Source organism: Festucalex cinctus, chromosome 11, assembly GCF_051991245.1.
Source record: "Festucalex cinctus isolate MCC-2025b chromosome 11, RoL_Fcin_1.0, whole genome shotgun sequence".
NCBI lineage: Eukaryota > Metazoa > Chordata > Actinopteri > Syngnathiformes > Syngnathidae > Festucalex > Festucalex cinctus.
Window position 1 is genome coordinate 28,450,810 of NC_135421.1, and position 17,605 is coordinate 28,468,414.

The 17,605-nt window shown below is 41.2% G+C and overlaps 1 protein-coding gene across 2 annotated transcripts; it reads right to left on the reverse strand.

Moving 5' to 3' along the window:
• Positions 1-3,122: 3,122 nt before the first annotated feature.
• On the reverse strand, positions 3,123-17,279 carry slc5a3b (solute carrier family 5 member 3b). 2 transcript variants are annotated; one of them, XM_077535861.1, is made up of 3 exons: positions 17,116-17,279; positions 12,479-12,783; positions 3,123-6,774 (listed from the first exon to the last, which is right to left on the reverse strand). In XM_077535861.1, exon 3 carries the CDS (start codon positions 6,742-6,744, stop codon positions 4,630-4,632), a length of 2,115 nt encoding a protein of 704 aa, XP_077391987.1. In that variant the 5' UTR covers positions 6,745-6,774; positions 12,479-12,783; positions 17,116-17,279; the 3' UTR covers positions 3,123-4,629. The 2 variants fall into 2 exon arrangements, with proteins under 2 accessions (XP_077391987.1, XP_077391986.1); XM_077535860.1 differs by having other exon boundaries at positions 3,123-6,959.
• Positions 17,280-17,605: the final 326 nt, after the last annotated feature.

The following is a 17,605-nucleotide window of genomic DNA, read 5'->3' on the forward strand; positions in this document are numbered from 1 at the left end:
CGTTTTTGGGAGTGAATGAGTTAATGAGGACGAGCACTTAAAAAAAAAATGGATGGTTAACGTTACTGTTAAGATAGAATATACAGAAGAGACTTGTGTACAGTAGCTCATCTACCTTTGGGAAGCACGAAGTTCCCTAGAGAATCTGCAGCTGTTGCCTGGTAACCTAATCATCACAAAGATCTCCCCCATTAAAATTAAAAATTCACGATTGAAACATAATCTGTTTGAGGAGTTATTTTTGCCCATTTTAGCCACTTTCCTGCTTGTGCGTCCCGCTGCTGTTTTGATTCGAACCGCTAAATGTGGCCCGTGCAGCCCATTTTTTGTTCACAGACCTGAACCCGATTGATAACACAATCGTAATCATCAGTCTATCAATCAATTTATGAAGCGTTCCTTTGTTAATGCAGCATGACAGGAAGCGGAAAGATCAGCGGCCCCTGCGACGACGAAAAAGTCCGACTTAAGTGGGCCTTCAGGCAAGGAAACGGGGAGCCTTGAGTTTACTTTGTAAGCCGATAACAATCGCCACACTCGTTTTTGGTGTTTTTTTGTTGTTGCTTTTATCCGCGCCACTTCCGAAGTTTATACTGCTTGATTACAAGCCCCGACTAATGAAATCTCTTGTACAAGAGCGTGAAGTCCTTTGCTGCATTCGTCACAGAACGACGCTTGGTGTTTTTGGGCCCGTCCAACATGAGACAATGAACAAAGCTTGGCCCTGGATGCCAGTAGTTTTCCACCAGGACAATATCATGGGGTTTCCTCTTGAGAGAGAGAGAGAGAGAGAGGGCGGAGGTTAAAACGCGTAGGAGAGGTGGCTGGCGCCTGACGATGTGAATCGAGTCAAAATGAAACAAGATAAAGTGCTGCATGCGGGAATACAAGCACATCTTCCTGAGGGATATTAAACAGAAACGTTACAATAGGGCATTGTTGACGATCATATTTTTTTTACGCTGGAGAACGAGCCTCTCCAAAACAATATCGTACATCTCAGCCAACAAAAAAATGAAAAAATACACCTCGAAGGTTGACCTCATATGAGTTCAAGTTCATGTCATCGAGTTGTAATTTGTTGTTTGTACATATTTTACATTGTATAATGATAGTACATACATATAAGTAGTGATGAACGGTCCAAAACATGACAGTTGCTTCTGTACCTATGCGTGAAATATTCCCTTTAAATTGTATGCCAATTCTTTTAATGGCTATTTTGTGACCTTGTCTATTTGCCCGAGATAATATCTTACTATGGATCCAATTGCTTTGAACATAACCGGCACAAGCTTGTTTTTTGATTATTCTCAAACTGCAACACTACCCTGATTCTGTGGTGCTCCTTTTATGGGATTAACTCGTTTTCATGGATTATTTCAATTATGTCTGATGGGATGTTTTGTTTTGAAAATGAACACATCAGCGCTGAACCAGCATCTCAGATTGGAATGGATGGATCATTTTTTATTTTTTTTAGAATACCAAATGCACCCAAAAAACTGTATTTGTCCTTCAACATCAGATACACTGGCACACAATAACGAAATCCAATAAAAATTTCAAAAATTCACTTTAGTGAATACTATTTTTTTTTTGATGAACACACGTCATAAGGTAGGCTAACATTTATGATTGTGGTTGTAGTTAACAGCTAAGCACTAAAAGTGGCGTGTCTAATATTCTGCATGTGAATGTTATTTTGATATTAAGAATGATGCACAATGCAACGGATCGTGCGGTCAAAGTAACACATGCAGGACTTGCAGCACATTTCCTCGCTGAAAATGAGGAAGTGGAAGGTTTAGGATGAAAAAAAAAAAATGAAAAAAAAAGTGGGTTGAAATCATCTGCATCTGCTACTTTTTATTTCAGGAAAAGGGAGGGTGTAAAAATAATAATGATGATTAAAAACATGATATAAATAACGTGTTCCTTGTGTTTCTGAATAAGCACATGCTACATTGTGTGAACTTGTTGCCATAAGTCACATGCAGGACAGTGTTATGACGAGTCACCATTTAAATGCTGATACAGATCACGCTTCTTCTTAAAAGTGTATACATTCTTGATATGGAACATAAAAACGCAGAAGTACAGCATCCCTAATAGATCCAGTGAGGTCATAAACTTGACTTCTCGGTTGGCCGCATCCAGAGTAAAAGAAGGCCGCAATCGGTCAATCCTCTTCTGCATCCGAACAGATTAATAAAACCTCGCCAAGGCATTATGTAATCCTTGTCAAAAGCAGCAGAAACGAAACAACTAAATATATCATTGGATGTCGGACATGGCAACAAAATGTTTTTATTTTTTCCCCCCCCTCTGGTGAAAGTTGTCTCATCTGGTTCAAATTAGAAGTTATTCAAGGATATCGACAAACAGATGCTTGGATTTCTCATAATGTGTCGCTTTACTGACCACATGATCCAGAAAGTGAATTCTGTGGGGGGGGGGGATTTACAGCAGGCGACCAGTCTGCCTTTCACTTTAGCTAGAATAGGCGAGTTTCCAGGTGCTTTGAACAGATGTGATATTAAATTTTTAGTGCATTAAGCATATAATTTTTAAAGAATTTTTGTTGAAAACTTTTCATAATGTTGTATTGCACTCGTCTAAACACGGCATTCTGATTGATATGACATTTGTGGTGTTTTGACTTATAAGCAGCAAAATCGGCCCATTTTTTTTTTATCCATCCCAAGGGGCAGCCATTTTGATTGGTGACCTGCCATGGATTGAAAATGACATAACAGTTGCTCAGGTAACAACCAATCACGGCTCAGCTTCAGAAAACAGGCGATTGGTCATCGCCTGAGCCATGAGCAACTATGATGTCATTTTTAGTTGACAGCAAGTGGCAAAATGGCCGCCGCTGAGAAGGATGAAAGTGGGTGGATTTTGCTGCTTAACTCATATTCTACAAATGTAATATTAATCAGAATACTGTTTAGAATAGTGGGGATGCATCGTGCATATTATTGTAAAGAATATTTTTGGGTTGACTTACTCTGTATTACAGTTCAAACTGTGCATGTTACAGAAGTTTACAGTAATATTAAATGAATCACCATACCATAATTGTAACAATTGCTCAATTATTAAAGACAGCAATCACATTTTTATGGTTTCCACAAAATTCTTTATTTAAAACCTCTTCAAACAAACTCCATAAAAATGACAATGTGTCTTTCTCTAAAAAAATAATAATAATGAAATGATTTAAAGCGCTTTCCCAGTGATCATCACAATCAATCTTCCATCAATCGCACCTGACATTGAGAAAACAGTCAGAAATCATCAAATTGTTACACAACACAATGAAATACATCATGGTTTGTTTTTCTTTGTTGGTATCTACAGACAATGAACTTTGTTCAATTGAATTAAACCCAATCCAACAGTGAGCAAGAATTATTAAGATTGTAGCTAACTGAAAAGCTACAACACAACAAAGCTGATTTTTCAGATGGATTTAATGACACAGCACACAAGTTGGAGCGTAAAAACTTTTTTGTCTGTTACTTGACTTTTTTTCCCCCCAGTCTAGAAACTCACAATAAGACACATTTGGTAAAAGGTTATACAAAAGTTGCACTTGCAAAGCCACAAATGATCATTTAGCAGTGCAGTGCGTACACGTGGACACAGTAGATACACTTGAAAATGGTTTTTGAGGAAATAAGTCATTTCAAATGAACACAACTGACTTGACGCACTTCTTGAAGGTAACGTGAGATATGCATAAAACATAGATGGATACAGAATCATTAGTACTTTTTTTTTTTTTAATTATGCTGTAGTAGTGCATAAAAAACCTTTTTTTTTTTTTTTTTAAATAGTTTTCAACATCAAAGTACAACAGAAAACACATTTTAACGACACACACACACACACGGTTAAGTACCATACTAAACAATCTGTCAAATCTGTGCTTTAATAATCAGAAGTGTCACCAGTAGAAAGGCAAAGCTTTATAAGATTAGATGAAAAATTGTCAAAATGGTCCCCCATACAGAAGATTTGTTTTATGAAGTATGTTTAGGTCCAGGCCAAAACCAGATGAACAGATAGACCTCGAATTAAGCAGCATGAGCTTTCAAACAACTTCTCATGGTTTACGATCTTCAATCAACTCTCACCACAAAAACGCATGAATGCTACTGGAGCAACTAAGCTTAGTCACAGTCAAGAATTCAGAAAAATGAATCACAGAATTTGTCACAATACAAATAAACAAACAAACAAGATAAGTGCATATGTCACATAAGGTCAATATTGAAATTCATTTGGAGTAAAACGATCCTCAATATCCAACAAGATATTCAGGGTGCAGAATCAACAACAAGCTCTGTACAAAATGGACAGGCAAGTGCCAGATAGGCTTGAAAAAGTCTTGAAAAGAGAGTAAATTGTGTTGGTGGGGAAGCTTCGATCATTCCAAAAAAAATGATTAGAATAAGCTTAAATCCCTGTTAGAGAGCTACAAAAGACAACTGTAAATATTACAGACAGAGCTTCTCAAAGCTTTATAAATTCATGTGTTTGTAACAGGCCTCTTGCCACGCCCACCTTGGTGAAAGCCTCCCCACCAGTCAGTACCGCTTTGCTGATTGCAACGGTCGACTACAGCGAGAAAATAACAAACATGAAGATGCCCACGGAGCAGACGAACAACAGTCCGAGGTTGAGGAGGAGTTTGACTCGCGGGGGCTCGTGCAGCATCTCCGCGATGGCCCTCGCGTTGTCCTGCGGCGTTGTGGGCTGAGCGTCCTGCGACGGCTCCTTGAAGCCGCAAAACCAGTCCAGCAAGCGAATGCACCGGCTGGCCTGGTGGCGTTCTCCCTCATCCAGTGGGGCGAACCTGTCCGCGGGGGTGGCGGCGGGGGACGGCTCCGCGCTGGGGGTGGCCGGGTCGTGCTCCGTGGACGCCACCAGGAGTTTGATATCGGCGCCGTCCAGACATCTTTCCTTTCTGACATCCGGCGGCAAACCTTTGAGCAAGCTTGCGTCGCCGTTGCAGTGCTTCTTCTCAGTCAGCTTGTTCATGAGCTCTCTGTCCTTTTTGTTGTCAGGCAACTTTTCAACGTGACGGAGTCCCCACACCGTGGTGGTGCGAATTTGATGCTCGTCCGGCGGAGGCGTGAGAAGACTCACCACCACGGCCACCAAGCCCGAGATCCAGAATAGACCGGCTGCCACGTACATGTAGTGGACGTGAACGATGAAAGCAGGTCGGGTGTCCACTTGGTCGCAGCGAGGCTGCCGGTACATAAACGCCAGGACCAGACGGATGGTACCCAGAGTGAATCCCGTCATGCCGCCCCAGAACGCCCCTTTCTCATTACACCTCTTCCAGAAGACGCCGAGCAGGAAGAGAGCGGCGATGGGCGGGGTGAGATAGCCGGCAACCTCCTGGATGTAAAGGTACGTCTGGCCGCCTTGCATCTCGATGATGACGGGAACCCAAGCGATACTGATGGCCACCATGAGCACCACAAAAAGGCGCCCCACGATGAGCAGCTCGCGTTGGGACGCCTTCTTTCGAGCCGTCCGGTAGATGTCCAGGGTGAAGATGGTGCTGGCGCTGTTGAAGATGGAGTCCAGATCACTCATCAGGGCGGCGATCATGACCGCCATCATCAGACCGCGCAGTCCCACGGGCATCACGGCCATGACCAGACGAGGATACGCGATGTTGGAGCAGCCGGCCTGGGAGCCGCACACGGCCATGCAGTGCTCGGGCCCGATGCAGGCGATCTCGTCGGCGAACAAGATGCGGGAGATCATACCCGGGATGACGATGACAAACATGGGAAGGATCTTAAGGATTCCCGCCATGAGCGTCGAGCCCTTGGCGTGGGCGATGTTCTTTGCGGCGAGCACTCGCTGAACTATGACCTGGTCAGCGCACCAGTACCAAATGGAGGCGGTTGTCTGGCCGAGGATGAAGCCCGGCCACGGGACGTCTTCATCCAAGGGGCCGTGGAGGATGCGAAGGGAGTTGGGTTTAGGATGGATACGGCAGGAGGGAGAATAGGTAAAATTCCCCGTGGCCAAGATGGCGGTAACATTGGGGACAGCTTCCATGTACTTCGTTCTGACGCCTTGCAGTCCTCCCACTTTCACCAGGCTGATGATGGTTAACGTTAAAGCTCCACCGATCATCAACACGGCCTGAAGGGCATCTGTGTACAAAACAGCCACCAGCCCACCGGTGACAGTGAGAAGGGCGGTCATGCTAATGAGCAGGACAATGGACAGGTAAAGATTCCACCCGAGGGACTCCTGGATGAAGAGAGCGCCGGCGTACAAGTCCACAGACAGCTTGGTGAAAATGTAGAGGAGAACGGACAGGAAAGCAAAGTAGACCTTCAGCCGAGTTCCGCCGTAGCGTTTCGACAGGTACTCGGGCATGGTGAACACGCCCGAGTGGATGTACACGGGAATGAAGACCCAGCCGAGCAGCTGCAGAAGCAGGAGGGCGTTGAACTCCCAAGCGCCCACAGCAAAGCCGCCCGCCGCTCCCGAACCGGCCAGTCCGATGAAATGCTCGCTGCCGATATTGCTCACGAAGAGCGAGGCGCCGATCACGATCCACGTCATGGAGCGCCCGGCCAGGAAGTAGCCGCTCACGGTGCTGCGGTTGGCTTTCCACATGGCGAAAAAGCCGATGACCAGCACGAGGACAAAGTAGAGCGCAACCACAGCGATGTCGGCCGCCTCCATTCCAGCTCCCATTTTCGCAGATGACGTGAAAATAAAAAAATTCTTGTCAGAAATAGAAACGGTGTCAGTTATTTAACACCAAAAACAAAAACAGCAGAAATGCTCTGCTTTGGTTTGCTGTCTGGATGGAAGCTGTCGTATCCACGGTCAGGTCAAATTCGCTAGCTGTGCTTCGGATGGGGTCATCCACCAGCACCCACTTAATCCTACTTTTAGAGTTTTTGTTCCTGCAAGACAGCAAAGGCAAAGAAAAACACCTCATTAGAGATTGTATTTAAGGTGGAAAGGCTAAAAGCTTACGATACATAAACAAGATATAAGCTTCAGCATTTTTTGTACTAAAACAAACAGACAACATACTTTATGGCCACCAATAACATGGCAAATGCACATTTTCTCAAAAGTGGTGGAAAGTTGGGAGGTGAACATGGAGATTAAGATTTAAATTGGCAGATTAATCTTTTTTCGGAAAAAAAAAAATAACAGATTAAACACGGCCCCTGTAAACTTGTAAAGAAGCTTAATATTATGTAAGCAATCAAGGAGTCAAACTGGAAACGCAAATGTGCAACTGTTCTTGAATGAACCTTCTTGCTTGCTGAAAAATTTCTAATCAATCAGTCATGACTCACAAGTATACCTGCATGTTATGTTAAAAGGGATGAAAGCTCTGAATACATTCTTAGTCAACGGTGATAAACAAAGAAGAAAAATGCAGAAAATTACATGAGAATTGCTTTTCCCAAGTCATAACACAAGTGGATCTGCTCCTGACATATTCTACAATGTTGTCGCCGCTAAACATGCGAGTTCTCTGATAGACAACAACACGACGGACATGAGTTTTACCAACGTCATATCGACGGCTGAGGTCGGTCGAGTGACTACGCTCAGTTTGGCTGGATGAGGACTGCAACATTAAAAAAGATGACACTGCATTCACAAAAGTTGTCGGGTTCACACACAGCAAAGGCCGTTTAGAGAGGCTTTCAAAAACATGTTTCGCCAATGGAATCTAATTAGTGCACGTTGTCCTGAGGGACAATTTGAATGAACGTGGACTTGCTAGTCTAGATTGTTAGCATACACTTAATATTGTCTTAAGCAAGGCAGGGCGGAGCCGAAGGAGCATAGTCATTTTTTTTCTTGCATTATGGTCAGTGATGCACTTTTGTAAAGCACTTTATATTCTTTTTTACCTTTGACCATTTTTGAATATTATGAAATTCTATGTATTCCTTCCTTGGGGAATGAATGAATTTTTATATTAAACTACTGACTTAGAAGTGTTCTAAGATCCCATTACCACTTACATTTAGTTTGATTTTGAACAAAAAATATGCGCTTGAATTGTTGACTACCTTGAAAGATCTCACTTTGCATTAGTAGCCTGTTGTCTTGATAATTTAGTAGGATTTCATCTGACATATCATGCACGGAGGCATTTTTTTCTGGCTGGATGTTTTTGTATTCCTGAACAGCTTAAAAAAAATATTGCTCCACTTTTTTGAGATTTTGAAAAGAGCTTGGCTCGCACAAGTTCAGACAGTTGCCAACCACATCTGGCACAAACCTCAAGACAAAAACTGACCAACTTAAGTTCAGCTGACTAATAAATTAGTATTGCCCTTATCTTTTAACGACAGGATGCACGAAGTCAGGTGTATCCGGCAACTAACTCCCCCCAGGAGCAATGAAACTGGAGCCGGGCCAGGTATTACTGTTTTTCTGCTGCAGTAAGACACTAAAACAAGTCTGCACAAAGCTGACAGAAGTCAAATAACTACACCCTGGGGATTAGACCTAGTGGTACAACAATGCATATGCCCACACTTTATTCTCTGATGGCGACTCAGCCCCGCCCTCGCTGGCTACCTGCATAATAAAAGTGACACACGTAGAAAGGCTCGCAAGGTTGCAAGGCAACTGCGATGGAACAATGCTCCTTAAATTCACTGTGCATAGTGACGGGCTGATTTAGCAATGTGTATAAAAGGTCAGCCTGCTAAGTGGGTTTCAAAAACTTTTTGAAACATCATGCACTACCAAAACAGTAAGGGTGTCACGATTTCGATTTTTTATCGAAATCGATCGAAATTACGTCACGATTTCGAGCATCGAAATAGAAGAGAGGACACTCGATTCGATGCCCCCCCCCCCCCCCCCGCCGCCGGCGTGCCGCAAGCCTTCCGCAAGGATAGACCTATTTTCTATTTTTGCCGGACGCCGCAGCGGTAGGCCTCCGGCAAATGGCAAGCTAGCACAAAACACATCGAGCGGGACAGGAAGACAGAGGCAGTTTCAAAATAAATTTCCGGTTACCTTTCAGAAAAAAACACTCGCCAGCTCCTATTTCGCAAGCTTATCAGCAGAACGTGACGTGGGCGTCGCCGGGCCATGTGCTCATTCACGGTTTAGACACCAGCGAACATGGACGCGGAGAGGTTTAATAAATTGGAGGTGGAAAACCACAAAATAATATATGACACGGCACTTCCTTTTTATAAAGACTGTAATGTATTGTGAGTTTGATGTTCGCGATTGCTTGTTGTGCCCGTCTCGCTTGCCGTACTGAGCGGCAGCCGGACGCGGAAGACAGAAATAAAGAGTGGACCCGCACTGACCCGACTCTCGTTATTAATATACTTTACAAGGACAACCAAAAAAAAAGATGCTGCATGGAATCTCATAGCAGAAGAAGCACAGACTTTCTGTATGTTTGTCGTTGTGAAATGCCACATGATCGCGCGCGCACGGTCCCGCGAGATACGTTGGGAAGTGGGCGGCGACGGAGCTGCCGGACCGCAGCTGTGCGGAGCCGGTGTGGATTGACAAAAAAATTGACCCGTCCGGAGCACGCAGTCAAGACGCACCGCACCGCAACCGCAGTCAGTGAAAACCCGGGGTTAGCTGACTTCTCCTGCAGTCATGATGGCAAGCGCGGACAGACACAGCAATGGTGCTTCAAGCCGCTCCCGCTTCTCTCGTCACCAGTTTGGAAACATTTTGCGTTCCCGGTGAGTTATGTCGACAACGTTCACGTTGTCGATAAAAAGACCACAGTTGCAAGATATGCTATGTGCGCGTACTGTACTCGGCCACGGGAAACACGACAAACATGACGGGACATTTACGCAGGCATCACAAAGATTTAGATTTATCAAATTCAACTAGAAGTGGGAAAACAACGGTCCAACCAACTATTTCATCCTCATTTACAGTGAAACTTCCACACACTTCAGCTCGCGCGAAACGCCAGATCCATAGGTCTATTTATAGCAGCAGACCTGCAGCCTTGGAAAACGCTGGATTCAAACATTTAATTAGTGTACTTGAACCACGCTACAGTATGCCCAGCAACTGTAAATGTTGGGATATAGTTTGTTCAGGCTGTATTTGTTCCATGACTTTGGATACAATATATTTTTTGTTGTTGTTGCACATTATTTTAAGAGGAACGCACAGCACACTGTTGTAACCAAAAACAGTCAATAGATGGCAGGCACCCACTGTGACTTTTTGTTTTTGTTTTTTTATTTTTTATTTTACACTTCAGTAAGAACAAGACAGTTAACTTTATATTGTAAATAAATTCTTTGAATTTGATCATTCCTGCCTAATGTCAATTATCATATATTACATAAATTTACACAAAAATAATATGGAAATTGCATCACCTATATGTAGCCGATCTTTTGAAATAAGATTTACTGTACAATGAATAGAACCAATGATCATAGACTAGCCTTAGCCTACAGAAGCATATGCCTCTGTGTTATAAAGTGGGGGAGCGGAGAAAAAAAAAAAAAAAAAAAAAAAAAAAATCGAAAAAAAAATCGAATCGTGACCCCAAAATCGAAATTTAAATCGAATCGTGGAGTTGGCGAATCGTGACACCCCTACAAAACAGACACATTGACCAGCCACAAAAATAAAACATGCAATGCTAGAAACATTATAGAATATTTCCTCTAGTATAATAAAGTTTCATTTTGATGTTGTCAGAATGGTATTGATAATTTAACAATTTCATACACAAGTTATAACCTACAACATGATTTTTTTTCTCAACTTTTTTTCATTACTCTTTTGACATGAAAACAAAATAATAATCACCTTCATTTGTTTTTACACAGACATTTTTCAATGAGTTGGTGACATGTCCACTAGGGCTTATTACATGCATTTGCGTAACTGATGAAATATGTCGCTATGAAAAGAATTTAAAAAAAAAGGAAAAAAAAGTAAACTCTACAGAAAATGTCTGATTTTTCACATTGTGTTCACATATTTTTAACATATATCAAAACTACGACATGTATTGCTAAAACATTTACCCAAAGAAAAATGAACTTTTTATTAAGTACAGATAGCAATATTCTTTTTTTTTTTTTCAAGCAACCATTCATTATCACTGCTGCTGTCATCATCCCCACTTGTGTCAGATGATATATGGTTGATTATTTTGTAGGTTTTGCTAGCATGCACTACAAAACATAAGGACCAGGATCCTTACTCTCATATGAGGACTAAAATCCATAACATTTTGCTACAACAAAAATTAAATGATGATTTAAACTAAATATATTATATATATATATATATATATATATATATATATATATATATATATATATATATATATATATACTGCAGATGAAGTATTTTCAAAAGAAACAAAGTTACAGCAACACTAAGTTGTCGTCACAATAAAGCTGATAATGTCCACAAGTATAAATTACTCGAATCCAATAAACTACCTTGCAACCCATTTTGGTTCCAGGTCCCCAAAGGTTAGGAACCTGCAAAGTAGAAGGTGAGAACTTTCTAGAACTCTTAAATGTGAGGCAGACATGCTAAACACCAATCCCTGTGTTGCCTTATGCAACAAATGAATCAAAGAGTAATGGCGGATATTGTTTTGTGTTGCAAATGATGATTCTGATGCAATCAAAATTGACTCCCATTTTGGCTATGGGCTCCTAAGTTTGGGAACCTATGTAGTAGACAGAACTTTCTCTAACAGACACTTGCGTCTAGCATTATTATTTGTATTTTTTCTAAGTCATCAATATATATAAGATAAGAAGTTTTGGGTCCATGCAGGAATGCCAAACCATAACCTAAGACATGTGAGATTGATGTGCTAACCACTATAGTGCACCATGCTGAGAATACTTAAAGACTGAGTGACAGAAGGCTTTTTTTTTTTTTTTTTTTTCTCAATACAGTAACTCAAGTCTTCACGTTATTTTTTTAAGTCATTGGAAGGAAGGAGTCAACAAAACAGTGAAAATTAATCAAAGTGAGAATGGGTAAATAGGCTTCTTTTTGTGTGAAATCATTCATCTGTCCTAATAAAAAAAAAAGTGACTCGCGAGCCAGTTTGTTTCCGGGCTCCTGAGGTTGGCAACCTGCGTAGTAGAAGATGAGAAATTTCTACAACAAAATCACTCGCGTGCCTTCTTGCTGCGTATCTCACGAGTCTCCGTATCGCTGCATAAATAAAACGGTTTTTAATGTCATAAATATTTATTTTTTTTTGTCAACTATTAAAGGGGTACTTCCGAATTTTAGAAATTTAACAAGACACGTGAAGGTAGCACGAAAGAGGAAATAACGGCTTTACATTGCGAGCTAATATACATCTTTCAACACCTCTATTTTAATATAAAAATACATACACATACACACGCATAAGTAAAAGTGGCGGTTAAGGTGAGAGAGTGATAGCAAAACAACATACCTTTCAAGCTAGCGCCAGGATGCTAAAGAGGCGATGGCAACACCCCCCCGAGAGGCGGTGAGGAGGATGCACAAGTCAACAGCAAGATGAAGAAGAGGCGGAGGAGAAGCCCAGGTTGTCCCGTCTCTTTGCCCCGTTAGAAGAAGTGGTCCCTCTGTTTGTCTCTCTGGATGTGATGCTTTCTGAATGACGGGCTTGTCTTGTACAAGTCCAACTCGAAGCTGCTCCGCTGCCTCTCCTTATAGCGAGTGGACGTATTTCTAAGGCCACGCCCCACACGTGTGGCTCACCCGTGACGCGTCAGGCTGTAAAAACACCCACCCACCCCCTTCTCTATTTAAAAAATAAATAAATAAAAATACAATATGAATTAAAGACAAAACCAATTATCTCAGCACTTTAGTTTTTAGAACAACTTGGCAAGTGCATTTTCTTCATCTTTTCTCTCCATGACCCCCCCGAATGCAACATCTCTCACTTGTTTTTTTTTTTTTTAGTTTGTTTTGAAACAGAGGTTAGAACAACAATGGTGGTAAAACGAATTAAATCCAACTAAAGGCAGTGTATCTTAAATATACCACCACCTCTATCATTTTTAAGAATTTTCATAAAATAAGTTGACTTTGATTAAATCATGGAAAATACCACAACACTCCAAGTGAGTGATTAAAGAATTTGTAATCTGATTACCCTAGGATCAAGGCTGGAGAACATTCTAGAGTTAACAATATGTTTATTTCTATGCATTGAGTATGGGGTTACACATTAATAGTATATTGGTCTTAGTGAAGTGTTTCCCAAATTTATAATCCTGTGGCACACTTCCCACACAGTTGGGAATCACTGGCCAAGTGGTTAACATGTCTGATACACAGTTCTGAGATTCAAGGATTCAAAGCACTGCCTTCATTTGTGGATTTTACAATGTGCAGATATTCCGGCATCTTCCCCTGACAACCATTCCGGGGTGCACCCCACGTCTTGCTCAAGACGGGATGGTCTTTGTTTCACTTGCAACCCTAAGGACAAGTGCTATAGAAAATGGGTTTTTCATTGTTTTATTTGCATTTTATTTTTTTGCAAGATAACTTGCTAGAAAGTTTAATTGTATATGAATTGTTGCAATAAATGTTTTGTTTTTTTTTACACTGCTGTATTATCTTTTAAAAAGCACACTAATGCACCAGAGAGAAACATGCCATTTATATTGTCCCCAAACTGACCAACACCAAAGTTATTGAGTCATCTTTGTATGTGGTTGCTACATTACTCTGCCTTTAGTGGAAAATTCCACTATTTACATGATACCTTTTAAATAACAAGCTCATACAGTCACTGTGCATGTGATACAGACATGTGACTATCTTCATGACAGTCATCTAATCATTAAAAAAAAATAATGTAGTGTCAGTAGGAGATAACAAGGCCAGCAGAACGGTTGACTTTCATCAAAACATCCTGCAACCGCAGACATGGCTCTGCATATTATAGGGGGAGGGAAGCCGAGTAAATTTCCACTGGCTCATCTGGTCCGATACGTTGGAAATTTCCATTTCGAAGAAAACTACGTTTCCCAGCGATCTTTGCGTGACTGTGACGTCACCGAATGTGGGAAGTCCTCACGCTAAATGTATAACGTTTTGACACACTCCTCGAAACAAATCCGACGTTACAACGTTTAATTCATTACATCGTTGAACGTATTTTAAATCTATACGAGCCTAAAGGTCATTTCATCAGGAAACGTGATAAATACCAGTGGCGACTGGTAGAATTTTCGCTTGGGGGCGCTATAAATACTGATCTATCCATCCAAACCATCACTAATTTTAATTATCCTTTTATGAGTAGTAATAGTAGTCTTTTTACACAGCGCAACGAGAGGAATTGAAATATCTTTTATGCTATAGGCTACATGGCATAGGGTGCTTGTAAAGTTTACTTTGAAATAAACATTTTTAGTTATTTATGATTGTATTATTGCCAAAAGTCAGGTGGGGAAGCCTCGTGAAGATAAGCAGTTCATTGACTATCTAGTGAAAAATTGTATTGTTTTAATTATTGTTTCATGGTTATTTGCAGCCATTTGTTACACCTACGGTTGTTAAATTGCAATATAGAATTCAGTTTTAACTGAACTATTTGAATTATGAAAGCCATTGATGAATTGTATTCATCGTTAAATGTATATTCACCCTACTCATCTAAAAAAAAAAGAGACATATAATTTGTCATATTTTCAATTAATTTAATTATTTTTTTCCCCAGTTTTACTTTTTGGTTGTTTTTATGCAACTGGCAGAATAGTTTGGTCTCATGGGAGTGAATAACGAATGAATTAGTTTAGTACGATTGCCTAGGGGACGGCAGCCTGCCTCACATCTCTGAGGTTCTGGGTTTGAATCTCAGATCCGCCGTTCCTGTGTGCAGTTTACATTTTGTTAAAGTAGTTCTCTAAATCGGTGGTTCTCAACTCAAAGTGTGGTTGTGTACCACTCGTGGTATGCGGGCTCCCTCTAGTGGTACGCCTAAGACTTACTGAATAAAATGTTCAAACTGGGCATAAAGTGTTGGGGGGTTTTGTCTCATTAATCCAGTGCAGTACATTTTTAAGTATAGTTCAATTGCATTTAATGTTTAAGTGCAATACATTTGCCTTTGTTCTTTTAGAACTGTTTGTTTTCTAAATTTGTGCATGTGTAATTTTTTATTTACCTTTGATGTGAAGTTTTAATTGAGTAGTTTTTGTTTTACCCCTTCATTTAAGTGTAATATTTCACGTTTTAGGCCTACTATGCGCCAGTATTTTACTATTGGTCACAAAGGTGGTACTTGTAAACAGTCTGAGAGCCACTCTCGCCCAAGGGCCAGATCTGGCCAGCCACATTCATTTTTATGGCCCAATGAAGCAAATCAAGTATCTATTTTATATTCCTTGCTAAATTGGTTTAACAGATCGATAAGATTTTTTTTTTTTCCCTTCACCAAACCTCTTCTGACTATCTGAACAAAACTAAACATAATACACAGTATATTAATAGCGTAAAGCAAGAAACTAAGTTACCTTATCTTCCAATGCCTCACCTCCAACAAATCCAAACTGCTACACTACAATATAGCAGTTCACAATCAATGTGGGAGGAGACCGGAGTGGCCGGAGAAGACCCAGGCGGGCACGGGGAGAACATGCAAACTCCACCCAGGAAGGCCGGAAGCTGGACTCGAACCCGAGTCCTCAGAACTGGGAGGCGGACGTACTAACCAGTCATCCACCGCTATATTTATTTATCTAATACAATAATGACAAAATTACAAATTTAAATAAAATACCTTATACTCACCACCAGTATGTATGTATGATGTATTCCTATTTTCTTTGCTACTGCAATATAAGCTAGCTGTAGTGCTCATATACATGCTGCTCTTCAAGTGCCCAAAAAAAGCCTTTTTCAAGTTGGAATAAAAGCTAGTCAGCAACGTTTGTCGGCTTGGACAAAAACAAACATTTACATTACATGTATGGAAGCCAAGACATACGTTATGAACTAATAATGAAACGAATTAATACAATTCATCAAAGTTGTAGGTCAGTGCCTCTGATAGCCAGCCGAGAAGGCCTTGAAGAATCTGTGTAACATTCGTTCAGTCGTTTTTCCAAACAGAACGGGAAGTAGAAAAACAAAACAAAAAAACGACTTGTTTTCTAAATGGGGGAGAAAAAAAAGGGAGAACGACTCGTTTTCTGATTTTGTGCACAAATGGAAAATTGAGAAAATGGATAAACGGGCAATTTGGATGCTTTTATCCAGTTTGGATATTTACTTGACCAAGTGTGACCCGGAAGCGACGGTTTGGTTGTGTAACATTGATTTGCCAACACGTATTTTATTTACTTAGAATTGACTATTTGTTTTGTGAATTAATGCTTTTGGGTTTTTATTTGTATTTGAATGTGTCGACGTGTTTTGTGCACTGCGCACGGTAGAGAGAGCGAGAGCGAGAGAGCGAGGGAGCAAGAGAGAGAGAGAAAGAGAGGTGTAACCGAGCGAGCCTCGTTCGTGAACGGAGTTGAAATAAATGACTGCCATGCTTGAATCCTGTCCTGCCGTGGGTTATTTAGCAGGGAAGACACCAGGAATCAGTGTAAACTTAGAACTATTTGTAGCCCGCTTCTACAGCTCAAGTCACGCTAAAGTGCAAAAGGTTGCTCTTTGCGCTTCACTGAGGTCTGTTAAATATCCTTTTAGGCAACAGACAAACAGTGAGACAGCAAGGAGGGAAAACAAGCGTCTTGGCTCTGTTAACAATGAAAGCATTGTTTCCTTCCTCCCAGTGGTTCAACTTGACTTTGGCTGAATTAGAAACACCAGTGCGGCCTCAGCTGTTTTGGTTACATGCACATGATCGTGGTTCCATCTCAATTTGAAAAGTCACTGTCCGGCATCATCAAAAATTCACGAAAGTTATTTAATGCCGCCCTGACCTTCTCCTTCTGCCGGTGGCGCTGGTTGACTTCCAAGTTGGTAAACCCTTTACCTAATAGCTAGTTAAGTCAACTGAATAAACATTTGACAATCTAAACATAAGACATAAAAAAAAAGTTAACCACTGCAAAAGCAAAAAGTAAACCTACTCACCCTTTGACGATGCCAAGCTGGCACCTAATGGCGAGGGAGCACATGTATCATAGACCAAAAGTACGCTTGCATTTGACTGTTAACTGAGTTGAAATGTCACATAAAATGTTACTTATGTAACTGGGGTAGTACTTTTAATACATTCAAAGTGGGTTCAAGGATATTTTTGTGGCCGCGTCTTCCGGGTGGATCATCTTAATGATTCTTTCTCGAGCCTGTCAATCAATACGTAACCACGTCGTGCGTACGCGTTCCTAGCTGCGCATGCGCACTTCGTGCGTTTGTAGCATGTAGCTAGCTTCGTGTAAAGTTAGCTTCGGATTCGGCCAGTCATCGTTGTAGCTCCCACCAAGCTGACCACGTACTTGATGATGAAGATGAGCTCGGACGTTAGCGACATTTGAGAGGCGTTTACCCCAGACGAGCAGGGGAGTTGGTAGGATGGTCTTCCGCAGTTTTTTTTTTTTTTTTTTTTCAACGTGACAAACAG